Here is a 13,531-nt window from a genome sequence, read left to right on the forward strand (position 1 = left end):
AAATGCATAGACAGTATACAAACAGAATTTAGAAAGCTTTATATTCTTCCTGATTTTTGATTTTGATGGGATTTTATCTTTCATTTTTGTATACACAGTACAAAGATAACATGCAATTTCATTAAGCTAATCTTACAGTCTTCAAAACAGGCTACTGTTTTTGTAAGAAGAATGTTAAAACAGAAAAATTAAAAAGATCTGAATCTCCTTTTTGCCTGAGAGTACTAACTATATTGGTAAAATAGGTTTATATTAGAATTATACTACATAATGAAACACTTCTACATGTCAGGAATAGATTGCACCTCATCATCCACAACCCTTAAAACCAAACTGAATCAGAGATTTTAAATAGTTACCCATTTCAGAAAGCTGGCAAGTCTTTAAAGAGAATCCAGACACAACCTCATCAAGCACCTTTATGCTGGTTGGAGTTCCTACACTGGCTTGTTTCAAGAGGCATTTTTTACTGAGTGACAAAGAATAAAGAAAGTAGTAAGACAAAAGGCCATCTTTCTTGGTCTGTGCCATCCACCTGACCCCATAATTCCTACCATGGTGCATGTTCTGGCCATGGGCTAGAGCAATCTCCAAATAAGTAACAAAGCTAGCTGAACAATATTTAACTTGTAAAATTGAGCAGATTAACAGCTCAAAAATAGGCCATAAAAATGAAAGAATTTCCCCGGCTGCTCTGATGATGCTGTTTTCAGAGCAATAAGCAAAGCAAGATTTAACAAAGCAATAATGCTGCACACCTACCAATATAATTTGCATTTCAGTATCTCCAGAGGATTTAAATTTTTTTCAGTGTTATGATAATCAAGTTTGGTTTTCTCATTGATGGGCAAATGGAAGCTAATTTACCACAGACATTTTCCTATCTGTGACTTTGAATAAACATTGCAAGGATGACAAGTCAAGGAAAAATTATTTCCTTGAATAAATTCTCACACCCTAGGCTGCTCTGAGATTTACTCTACTAAAGCACAGCACTGTCCAATGAGAGGGATCAAACCTGTATTTACCGAAAGCTTGCATTGTGAAATGTTTCTGAGGCATATGTAAAAAAATGACAACGGTTGTCATTGGTACATCTTTTTTGACATTGTTGATAGCTGTCAGCCACAGTAACATCATAAATTTTCCCTTCCATATCCAGTCCTATGTGGACATCTGGACTGCACGCTGTGAAAAAAAGAGACCGAGTTCTGAAATTGTGCTTTTAATTCTTTTCCACACCCTGCACCCCAAAGTGTCCAAAAGATAGCAGCTCATATGACACAGCCCTCATAATCTGGATTCCACATCCCATGCTCACTTCAGTTACATCATACTTCACATATACTTCTATTAACAAAATTAGAAGTGTAGGTATAACATAGGGCTGCACGGCAGAGGAAAAATCTAGCAGACTTTGAGAGTGCTGCTGCCTCCATGAGAGTGGAGCTCTAATAGCTGCAGCTGAGACCTTGATGACATTAATCAAATCAAGAAGTCAGGATGAATTCTAAAACATTCTTTCCCATTTCCAAACTAATAAAGCAGTTTAAAAGGTAAATTCTGTCCTCATAAGAAACAGCCTTCTCCCATTTGAGTCAGAAGATTTCATTTACACTCCACAGAGGGAGAATTGGGACTATGGGGTTTGAAATAGCTTTTCCCCACACACACAGTGCAGGTTTTGCCTCATGATCAGTGGGGTCTCTTCACAGAACATGAGTCCGCCAATCCTTGGTGGGGGCTTTAAGCATATATGGGTAGATTTTCATTTTAGTGATATTAGTTTGATTCTAGAGTAACTACAGTTATATTAATTAGTCTATATAGCATGAAGAATTACATCCCACTGAAATCTATTTTGCTGGGCCAAAGCTACTCAGAAATACAAATGTGACAGGATGTTGTCAGGGAAGGTATTTTAAAGTGCTGACTGCTCTGAAAGGCAAGTGGCAAGCAAAAGCAAGTACAACTGTTTGTCAACAGCTGAAATGGAGAACTTGCCTAAATATCCATGTAACACTGGCTTATTGAGGTGCCATACCAATAAAACTAAAGAATTAGCCTGAAATACACAAGATACTAGTTTGCCTCAAGGTCAGGAAGTGAATAAATATATTCTTCTTTATGTTGTTTTTCTGCAGTGCCATGATATGCTTAGAGCTGTTATACTCTCAATGAAATAATTACGATGATACAAGTTTAAAACATATTTAAAATGATACATTTAATAGACTTGAAATACGCCTGCTGATAACTCCCAGGTATGGCATGTTGACGCTAAGACTCTGTGCATAGCACACACACACTAAAAGATGGAGCTGCTCATAAATTATTACACAAAATCATGAAGGTTGCAACATCACTGTGAATATGCACTTCTGTTTTGCTGGGTATCTACTCTATAAAGTTACAAAGCAGGGTCACACATGCCTTGTGAACAGCTTGCTGGAGGGGAATTGTAGTAGCAAATGAACCTTTAGAACTGGAGCTATCAGTTAAAGCATGTGCTCCTATTTGCCCTCAGCAAATGAAATAGTGACTGCAGGAGCATAATTTCCACGTTACCTTCTCTAGGGAGCCTTGGTGGTGGATAGTCGGGGCTGAAGTGGAAGATTTTGCACACTGTGTATGAAAGAAATCTGGCAAAGAATACACCAATCACTGCTTGGCTGCTTCCCTAATTGTATTCCTGGTTTTGAAATGCTAATTTTCTAACATCCGCTACATGATACAGAGCATAAAATTCATACATGTCAATAACCATATCTTACCACTAATTTGGATGTTACACTGTTTTAAGGAATGTCCGGAGATAGCTCCTTCCATATCCACTTTTGGCAGCATTTCTGTATCACTGTCTTTTAAGTAGCAGGAAAACCTGTGTTTTAAAATGTAGCAGTTTACAGCTTTTACAGCACAGTCCTTCCTAATTGTTTCTCAGGTGAAACGCAAGCTGCCCAATATCCCTGACCATTAAAATTTAGACAACAAGTGCAATTTGGAGAAAGACATGGTAGAGCTCCATCTGCTTTGTTGGCAATGGCATATTTGGTGACAGATGAGAATATACGGTGTTTGTGGGAGCTCCAAAAGGTCTCATTAAAGTGAGAAGCACAGCCCAGGGTCTGGAGGACAGAAATGTACTGGACATAGAGAGGGAGGACAGCCTCATCCTCTCATGCTACTGATGTCCTTAATTGTGAGAAAAATATGCTAAAGAGAAGTTTGAGGAGTGCAGTAGAGAGGACCATTGGAGATGTCAAATTGCTCACATTGTCCCTCAAGAATAAACACATGGTATGGAGGAAGGAGTGCACAGTCAGTTCTGTTCCCTTGGAAGGGTGGGTATTTGACCATGAAAGACTGGGCATTTCCAAATTTAATCCAGTTTTAAAGATAGATGACATTGTTTTCCACTACAACCCTGAAGCCTCCCTCCCCTGTGTGCCTGTGTTCTGTCAAAACATTACTGAGTTCCTAAAATTACCCCAGGAGACAAGCAAAAGCCACATGAACACAAACATTTTACCTTTTTGCAGGATCTTTAGTCCATGTCGCAGGCAAATAGGTGAAGAGCAGACAGGTGGGATGGTAAGTACACACTACTTGGCAGTAATTGGCACTTGGTGTAAAAACCACAGTGAGGTCACCTCCCTGGAAGTATGTATTTTCATAGGTCTGAGTCACACATTCTGATATGGAATAATAAAATGCATAAATTATAAGAGATGCACACAGTTCACCAGGACAGGGTGAAACCACTGCTTCTCTTTGTCATTAATCTTGCTTTTAAGAGAGTCCTTTGGCAAGAGAAAAGGGTGAGGGAGGTGAGTAGCACAGTTCCTCTAAGAGTCTTGTCTTTGCTCTCCAGTGGGAATAAAACTCTCTATGGTGTGTCCCCCATTCCCTGCCTTGTCTCCAATGCTGGAGAAATGCAGTTTGAGCTGAGAGAGAAGCCCGAGCAGCAAAATGGGCCACAAGGCAGATCTGCACAGCAGAGAGGGAAGGGACCTTCTCATGCTGATCTCAGGAGCTGCAGAAGCATCTTCTGAGAGAGACTAGTACAGGGCACCATTAAGAGGAAAAGCAGGAGAAGGACGTCCAGAGATCAAATAGAGTTAGTTGTACAGGAAGACAGTCCTATTTTGTTTAGGGATGCTTAGAGGCCACAGATGGTGCCACAGTGTACAGCTTCAGTTGCTCCCAGTGTTTTATAAAACCTCTGCTCTCCACACTTCACCTTGAACCCCCTCTGCTTTACAATGAAGAAAATACTGTCACAGGAGTAGTGTCTCAGGAGCCATCTAGAATAAAAATGAGCTCAACTATGGCCTCACATCTGCAAGCATTCATCACCAATCCCATCTTGAACTCTGTAATTAAACGCACTCACACTGCAATGAAGATACCCAAGCAGCACGAATTTGTTCCCACCTTTCAAAATGAAGAAGCCTGTAAGATCTCTTTGTTAAAACACACAAGAGGGCTAGCTTTGCAGAGGAACCTGCTCTCTTCTTGTATTTTGCTCTCTAAATATGTAGCAAATCGACAATTGGGCTGATTTTTATTCCTGTACAAAAGTGCTTTTTCTTAGCTAAAAGATAAAGATAAAATACTGTATTTTTACAGAATGGGAGAAAACCGAACTGAAAACATCTTAAGTAGCTGGTTAATCTGTCATGATAGAGCTATCATACTGTATCAAAAGCTGTTTAAAATGAAAACAAATGGAAATACCATATTGAATTTTATAGTTTTAAAAGGTTATAAGTCAATTTCAATTTGTTAATGTGATTATAAACTATACTTAGGTAACTCTGTGTTTTCTACACAGGGGTAAGATAGATAATTTACACACACGCTCCCCATCCCCCCTAAGAAAAGAAAAATAAAGAAAAAGTAATTATTAGACATATGTGACATATGTGCAAGATATGCTAATATCTTTTAAAGGTTATTTACTTGTTAACACAAAATTTGTAACTTATAAACATCCATATTTTCTGGTATATGTGCTTTCAATATCTTTCTCTAAAAATCAGTATTTATTATTCTCAGTAGGGTTTCTTCACCCAGATTTGTCATTAATGGAAAAGCATTTTATTTTCTATTACTTAGAACACTGTAAGTGAATTCTAAAGTCAAAAGAAAAAAATATTGAAAAAAAAAATTTATGCTGTAAAACTATGAAACTCTGAGTTCTGAACATTTTAATAAAAATATGTTTCCTAGGCCTCAGAAATGTTTCAAGATTTTAGTTTTGCTGAGATTTCAATCCATGTAAAAATATTTCCTTAAATAATACTGTCTCTATCAAACAGATTTTTCTAAAAAGGTGGGTTACCTAATAGTGTTCTGAGAAAACAGTTAATGCATTACTGAAGATAAACCTGTGTTAGATCTTAGTTATAACTTATCAGAGCAGGGAACTTCAGGGAAATGCAGTGCAATTTTTGTAGTTTGACTTTTGTTAACTGAACAAGGTAAATCATTACCAGAGATTGACATTGAAAAAAATACACAATCACTACTTTTCCAGCATATCAAGAGAATTCTAAAAAATAATTTACAGTAAAACAAGTGGTTCTGGAGATATTCATACTTATTGCAATAGTCTTTCAAGCATGTTGGTACAGAGGTGTCACACAGACAATTTTTAAATCCATAATTTCACGCAAAGACAATGTGTGAATAGGACCAAAGGTTAGTGAGGTTTGTTTATTTAAAAAAAAATGGAAAAGGATGTTGACTCTGAAGCTCAGCTGCTGTGCCCCAGTGAAGCTGCTGGGCTGAGTGGCTCCTGCACTGTGGCAGAATTAAAACACTGATTTATTAATAGACATGCTTTTTCAGAACCAGGTGCACCTTGTTTGGCAGAATGCCGTGTTGACACTGAAGACCCCACTAACCTGTGCTAGTAGGAACTCACTACATTTTAGACTCCAGCTGTGTAGTTTGGAGAAGACTTCAATGCTGGCTCCAAGGACAGTGTCTGGGAAAGGGCTGTGGCTCCTCTGCGGCCAGGAAGAGACAGCCAACTCACCTCAGCACCCATTACTGCAAAATTTAGAGACCTAGAATTTGTTTGGGGGTGGGCGGAACCAGGTTACAGCACAGCCAGCTGAGAAGCACAGGGCTCCACTCAACCTCCTGGAACCCCCATTGACTCTTCCTAAGCTGCTGCTAAAGCTGCTAACCCTGCTGTTGGGTGTAGGACACTGAGCATCACAGCAATATGCCAGATACAAGTTGGATGCAGCCTTGGTCCAACAGATAGAACTGCCTGTAGCATTGTCCCGTGTGTGCTGTGGGAGGTGACAGCATAGAAGGGTGGCAGGACCATGTCAGTAAAGCCCCATTAGAAAGTTCCACGTAAGGCAATAGGGTTATGTGAGTTACCCAAATTTAACCGAGAGCAACCCAGCAGGAATGAAGACAACTCTCTCGGTAACAGGCTGCAGTTACTAACCATCTCCCCTACTAGAAGAGTTGCGTTACTGTGTGTGTCTGTCTTAGAAATTATATATTCACTTACCACTGTAAACGGAAGCAAGTAAGAAAATGAAATTAAAAGTCTGATAAATCCAAATCATCCTAAAAAAACACAAAATCATTCTTTAGGATATGTTTATTAAAGGTGTATAATTAGTTTTATAAAGTATCACAAGGTACTTCACCAATTTAGACTTGTACTGTTACACCACTAATTCAAAATGGCATTGAGTTACAAATTACAGCTGTGATAGGCAGTTATGGCATACATAAAGAGCAACAAAGGTTTGTCCTTTACTTATGGTTGCAAGAAGCAACAAAGCTTACAACCACTCAGAGAATTTGTGCTTTGTTTTACAGCAGAATATTTATTCTTGCTTAGACTGGGAGCAATATTCCATCAAAATGTTATTATTAATCCTGACTGCCCTGGTAGCTAAGTGGATAATATTATCAAGGGAGCAAACAAATCACTTGAACTTACTACTTTTGGTATATGTTATATGAATTTTAAATCTTTTTTTTCCCTACATGCTACAACTTAAGCTGTGAAAGAAGCAAGTAAATTAACCACCAACACAATCCATAAATAGATCAACTTACACCGTCTTGTTGTTATGAAAACCGTTCACTGAATATGAGTTGCAATAATGATCACATACCTGAACATACCGCAGATCTGGATAAATGGATAAGGTCTATGCTCTACTAAAAAAAAAAAAAAAAAAGTCAACAGTTTATGTTAAATATTACTGCGCCTGCAATGCTAACTTATGTTAATATTTACTTTGAACAGGTACTCTTTCTGTCAATGTTGTTACTGACCTTAGGCCACATTTTCAGAGCCTACGTCATTCAGACTTCACTGAAATTAATGCCTGGGTTTTACACCAGCTGAGCATCTGCATCTTGATGATATTTTAAAATAAAAGGTGAATCCCTGGTTCAGAACAGCCAGAGTATCTGCTACTAACAGAAGAACCTGTATAAACCGGGAATGAGATTCATCTCAAGAGTAAATTCTGAGCTGTGGCAGGGGCAAATCCACAGAGTCAGTAAGACTAGTGACTCAGACCCAAGCAAATGACACCATTATGAAACTACTGTAACTGAGGACAGAATCACCACCTAGGGTTTCTTACTATTACACCATTTTCTTGAGGCATTCCCTTGGCAAATAGAGACAGATATACTCTTCAACTATGTATTCTGTGCTCTGTTTTCTTTAGCATCAGTTCAAATTCTTATTCCTCCTTTTCAATACTCTGCAGAAATTGTCTTGTCTTCATCTTCCAAGTAGTTTTACTGTGGTCCTTTCTACAATCCTGTTTTGTTGTTAGATTAAATTAAGACCATCTTTAGTTTGCTGGAAGCCATTAAAAACAAAGCAAAACAAAAACCTGTTCACTGATACGAAATGTTGCAAAAACAATAAGTCCAACTTAGTTTATAGCTAATCTGAATCACTTGTTTTTATTTCTACAATTCTTTTCAACATGAATAACCAAAGCAAAATAAATTGCAAACAAAATATTCTTCCAAATCTTAAAAAGGTATTTTGTTTCATAGTGAAGTTGCCAAAGGGACAACTCTTCCCTTGTCCTCACTCTTTTTCCTCTTTTCTTTTAGACTGAATATGCTGAAAAAAATGATAAATATGCTGTACTCAAAAAATATCTAGATCAAAAGATTTCACCCAACTGTGACCCTTTCAAGCACCCTGATGATTGAAATGACTTCTCCATGACTTATGGGCCAGCAAGGTCTCCAGTGCTTTCGTACAGAGGACGAACTGTCTCAAAGAAGGTCTTCATAGTCTCCTGTGTATCAATGTGCTCTACCCTGACATGCTTGTAGGAGAGGACTAAAATGTTCTCAGTACAACAGCTTCCATTTTTATGTGCTCTCTTTTGTTTTAAGTGTGTAACAGTGACAAGGGAGAGCACAAGAAGGCTTTACTGCAAAACACAATGATAGTTCATTCCTGTAACGTGAAGTGTTTTGAGACTAAGATGCCTGTACAGCTCTGACCTTCAGCTCAGAAGATGAGATTTTCCATCAGCAATGGAGTATCATGGGAGTACAGCTTTGGGAAAGTATACCATGCCAGCTCCAGCCAACACCACTGAAGCCTTTCTCTACAACCACAGGTATGTCACTTAGTCTCTCTTTTCTCATCTCTAAAATGATAATCTTTCACACATCTGGAAAAATTATCACCTTTACTTCAAATTATAGAATTTTCATAATCCTGAAAGTAATCACAACACCTACCATGTATCTGAACTCACAAGTTTTTTGTGCTGCTTGACCTGCACTAGTATTCAATTAAAAAATTATAATTTAAAAGTTTACATCACTGCACTGTTGCTCAAATCAGGGTTATACTCCTCTACAGAGAAAAGAATGTGTTATGAACTCTATGTTCTCAAATAAATCATTGTTTATTATATTATAGGACCTATTTATTGGAAGATAAATTATATAATATGCTGAGACATTCTCAGCTAGTATCAGTTTACTGAGTGTCACTGAAATCCAAGGAGATTACATTATTTAAATTAGAAAAGCTAGAAATTCAAAGTGCATAGAACATCAAAACCATCTATCACTCCTTATGTTCATAAAGGCTCCACACATAAGGTTGCTCTTGTCTGAATTCCCTCTTATTCATTCAGTTATCAATAATATTCTGGCAACTAAATCAGGATATTATAGTTAAGATATAGTAATTCATATGGAAGGGTTAAAAAAAGAACTCATAAAAACATTTTGATAAAATGGAAACATTTTTTGATGATTCAAGTACAAAATTTAGATGAATCATCTGGAAAAAAAAAAATAGTTCTTGCTTCTGTTTTGACAGTTTCATTTTTACTTGATATTTAGAAAAATATAAAACCTATTCAGCCTAAGCCATCAGCAAGTTCCTTCTCCCTAGAAGTGTGATTGTCTACTAGTTTGATCCTACTTTCTGTTGACTTCTACTGTGATTTATGCAAAATCTCATTCATCTGCAATGGCGTCAGGAATTACTGAATTGTTTCACCCTCGGAAACGAATAACTTTAATCATTTACTTACTTCAGTCTAATTTAGGTCTAATTCTGCCTGACAAAACAAAATCCCACATTTCTTATGGCAATTGTATTCAAAAAGCAGCCTCAACATGGCAGAGGATTTACTCTTTGTGATGAGACACCCACCAGTCATGACATGGAAACAAAAGGAAGAATATCTCAGAGGGAAGAAGAAAAGGAAGGTAGCAGTAAGACAGGAACAACATAAGTTCTCATTTCAATATGGCTTTGTTGACCTCCTTCCATTTGAAAGCTATAATAAAATTACAAACCTGATTCTGAATGTTCCAATAGGAAAATAATTTCTGAATTATTCGCTTGTGTATCTTCAATTCTGCATGGTTATCATTTGGTATATGACAAAGTACAGAATGAAATACAAAATGTGGCTAAAACAAGTTCTGAAAATCAAATCTTGAGCTTTCCTTCTTCCAGTGAACAATCTGGAGCCTTTTCATCTGAGTCCTGATGACATTACTTGAGTGAAAAGTCCACTCTCTCACTAGGCAAAAGTCTTCTTGTGTTTGACTTGATTCTATCTAAAATAGTCGCAAAAAGATGGCTAGCATAACTCATTTGCTGATTTGTGGAAAGTGCTGGGTTGCATATGTAGCAAAATACAAGCAGTACCGGAGTTCAATATCCTGCAATTACATGTCGACAGTAGCCTTCCTAGGAATACAGCCCAGAAATAACCGCACGTCAGATGTTAAATAAGAAATCAATGCAGACAAAATTGAGGATCTAGGAAAAAAGAGAAGATAGTCGCAAATATTAAACAACAAATCACTACTGAGTTTATTATGTAAGAGGGCTTCTTTGATTTTTTTTTCTTATCAATAGATCTGATTTTTGTTATAAATGGAGAATCATGTCATTGCCCAAGGTCTTGCTTCTTGCAGCTAAAACACCTGATGTTTGTTATTGTTAGACATTAGAGAAGACAGAAAATGTACTGCAGGGTTCCAGTGTCTTGACCAGGCCCTGTAAATTGTGAAACCATAACTCTTTACCATGTTATATGTGTCCCTGAATTACTAGCCTGGGGTGAGGTCTGGAGATTTGGCCATACCATTTTTTGCTGACTGCCTCTCTTTGCTCAAAATAATTTGCTTTTTCAATGAACGCTTCCCATCTCCACAACCTACACTCCATGGATCAGAAAAGCCCATTTGTTGAGTAAAAGACAGAGTTATACTGGGCAGAGAACTCCCATTTTCCAAAGAACCTCAGATTTTTTGGTTTTGTTTGGGTTTTTGTTTGTTTGTGGTTAGTTGGGTTTGGTTTTGTTTGGCTTGGGTCTGCTGGGGTTTTGGGGTTGGTTTTTTGTTTGTTTTTTTGGGGGCTGTGGGTTTTTTTAGAAAGTGAGTTCATTTAGTTTTTAATCCATGTAAACTATGAAGATCATCTTTTAAATATGGTAGGATTCACCAAAGGCTCTTTGAGTCTTTTACCTGCTGGAAGAGGAGTATCAGTGAAATGGCAGGTTGCATCACACATGGCAAGAGGATCTGTATGCAGCAGTGTTCTAACATCTTTACATGACCGTTTGTCCTTTGCAGCATGAATATTACATTCAGGAAGGCAGGCAGATGTCTTGTAAGCACCACTAGTCCACCTCCTGCATGTGTCCCAAACATGCAGCTTTCTGAGCCCAAAAAGCAGTTTGTTATCAAGGTGGCTGGAAACTTCTAGTTCTCCTGAGGCAGTCCTGGATGCACTTTCAAGCAGCACCACCCAAGAGATCACACAGAGGGTTTGTTGTCAGTTTTCTTCATAACAGCTGTAAAGCATGATCCATAAACATTCACATGCTCTATTTCTGTCATCTCAGTAGAAAGTTGTGTCCTTTCTGTCACCATACAAAAGGGATCTTTATATGATATAAGGATATCAACTTCTCACAGCAAGGTGGTCAGATTTCACAGATCCAGCGCCACCCCACAACTAGCATAATTGGTATTACCCTATATGAACTATTACTCAGAAGTAATATTTGGGTTTATTGTTCAGCCACCACCTTCATACTATCAGCATATACCTACCCATTAGGACAAAAATCACAAACCGTTACTATGCACATGTAGTTTTTAATAAACAGTATTTTACTGTCCCATTACTTTATCAGGAAACCATTCTTAAGTCCTACAGAGTTAAAAACAAAAAATAAACAAAACAAACAGACAAAAACCCTAAAGGGTTGTTGCAGACCACAACTGACTGACTACACACACCACTTGACTCAGGTTAATAAAAGCACACACTCTACACAACACAAGGTATCTAACATCTACTCTACAGGCAGAAAGTTCCTGTTCTTTCAGTATTGATTTCCTAAATATTTCTTTCCTTAGTGGCCGCAGATTGCTTCAGAACCAGTTTTCACAACAAAAGACAAGGTGACCGCCTTTTCAGAACAGCTCTGAACACAAAGACTACGGGATTACATCAGAGCTTACTTGGCAAAGATACTGTGTGCATCATTAAACATGGATTTTCCACTTTGGTAACCTTGCGCCAGTATTTGAGGTCATACACTTTTAATAATGAGTTTCTTATTACAGTTTTATCCAGTTGTTGCCTCAATTATTTTTCTCATTCCCATCAGAGATGACAAAGAAACCACAATTTGAGATCCTATTAAATGATGAGACTATGGTACAAAAACAAAGCACAAGCAAAAATATTAGTCATTGTAGACAGATGTCACAAAAATTAGCTCCTTATGGAGAGAATTTTTATAGTTTGGTCAGTTTTTAAAACCGTTCCCACAACACAGATCCCACAGAAGAAAAATCATTAATGTTAGTTTTCATTTGTTTTGAAAGTCCTCAATTTAAGGACATAGCTTAACAAAACACATGAGGTATGTCTCCAGGTTTCAACTACATATCGAATGTCCTGAGAAAACATTCTGGCTGCAAAACTTGTATACCTGCAAAGTTCACATTACCAAGTACTCAAAAGTGTTAAACAATTCCTTAACTTAGAGTCTCTTTGGAAGACGTTCCACTTGTTTTATGTCTACTAATGTAGGAAGGTAGGCTCAAAAGTTCTCATTATAAAGAAAATAATTTTTATAATCACCCCTGTAAATTTAAATTCTTGTTATTATCTAACAATGAAACCTGTCTTTGAAAATGAAGGCTGAAGAATGTAGCCATATTATTGTTACATTACTTTTGTTTTCTTAACAGCAAAAGAAATGTAGGAATTACAATTAACTGACAAGGTCTATGATTTCATTTATGTAAACTAAGCAGGTAAATCCTTTTTTTTTTTTTTTTTTAAATAAGATCCCCAGAAAATGGTAAAAGCTAAATTTATCAGAATGCAAAGGATTTTGCAAGTTCAAGGAAGCCTCTAATTTACTTGGAAAACACAGGAACTCCTTTCTCTCTTTTCTGATGTTCTATGAAGCACAGCAGGATCTCGGGTATTAAGCCACCAAATTGTTAATAGAGCAAAAGGAAAACAACCACATAAAATAATCTGTAAAGGTCAACAAAACCAATAAAGACAGATCACTCCTTTCTTACTGTGCAACACATTAATCATTACAGGTGGACCAGTCCATATTAGCTGTACCAGCTCTGACTTTCAGCTTCTCATCCAGTTCCCCTCTGTAAGCACCCACAGCCCCAGAACAGCCTAAAGGTGATACACACCTAAAAGCCCCACCACCCACCATGGTTGCAAGAGCAACTGCTGCTCCAGCAGGTAAAGACAGGGGTGTGGTTATTGGTGTGCACCCTTCTTTGTACAGTGCCAGGCGTCACCCTGGGGTAACACACACCAGCCAAAAGATGTGCCAAAGCACAGGGCAGACCAGTTAGAGGACCTCAGCTTGGTCTAGCACCAGCTTTTCTTCTGTGCTTCCAAAAGCCATGGAGCATTTGTTCTCCAGCTTTGTGGCTTGTTAAAGATTTTGACCTGTTCTGAAAATACAGTCAGAAA

General features: G+C 37.7%; 1 protein-coding gene across 10 annotated transcripts in view; it reads right to left on the reverse strand.

Moving 5' to 3' along the window:
• Positions 1-13,310, reverse strand: part of LOC102094577 (coagulation factor XI) — a 139,709-nt gene extending 126,399 nt beyond the window's left edge. For 7 of the 10 annotated variants that reach the window (XM_065061125.1, XM_065061118.1, XM_065061123.1 and 4 more), the window contains exons 1-6: positions 7,158-13,310; positions 6,539-6,597; positions 3,533-3,695; positions 2,775-2,881; positions 1,029-1,188; positions 360-469 (exon numbers count right to left, since the gene is read on the reverse strand). In XM_065061125.1, the coding sequence (XP_064917197.1) occupies positions 360-469; positions 1,029-1,188; positions 2,775-2,881; positions 3,533-3,695; positions 6,539-6,597; positions 7,158-7,165 (607 nt within the window). In that variant the 5' untranslated portion in view covers positions 7,166-13,310. Of the gene's footprint in view, positions 1-359; positions 470-1,028; positions 1,189-2,568; positions 2,643-2,774; positions 2,882-3,532; positions 3,696-6,538; positions 6,598-7,157 lie in introns of all 10 variants that reach the window. The other 3 variants (XM_065061122.1, XM_065061126.1, XM_065061124.1) reach the window with 3 other exon arrangements.
• Between the last annotated feature and the right edge of the window lie 221 nt (positions 13,311-13,531).

The sequence above is a fragment of the Columba livia genome, chromosome 4, assembly GCF_036013475.1.
Source record: "Columba livia isolate bColLiv1 breed racing homer chromosome 4, bColLiv1.pat.W.v2, whole genome shotgun sequence".
Taxonomy (NCBI): Eukaryota; Metazoa; Chordata; class Aves; order Columbiformes; family Columbidae; genus Columba; species Columba livia.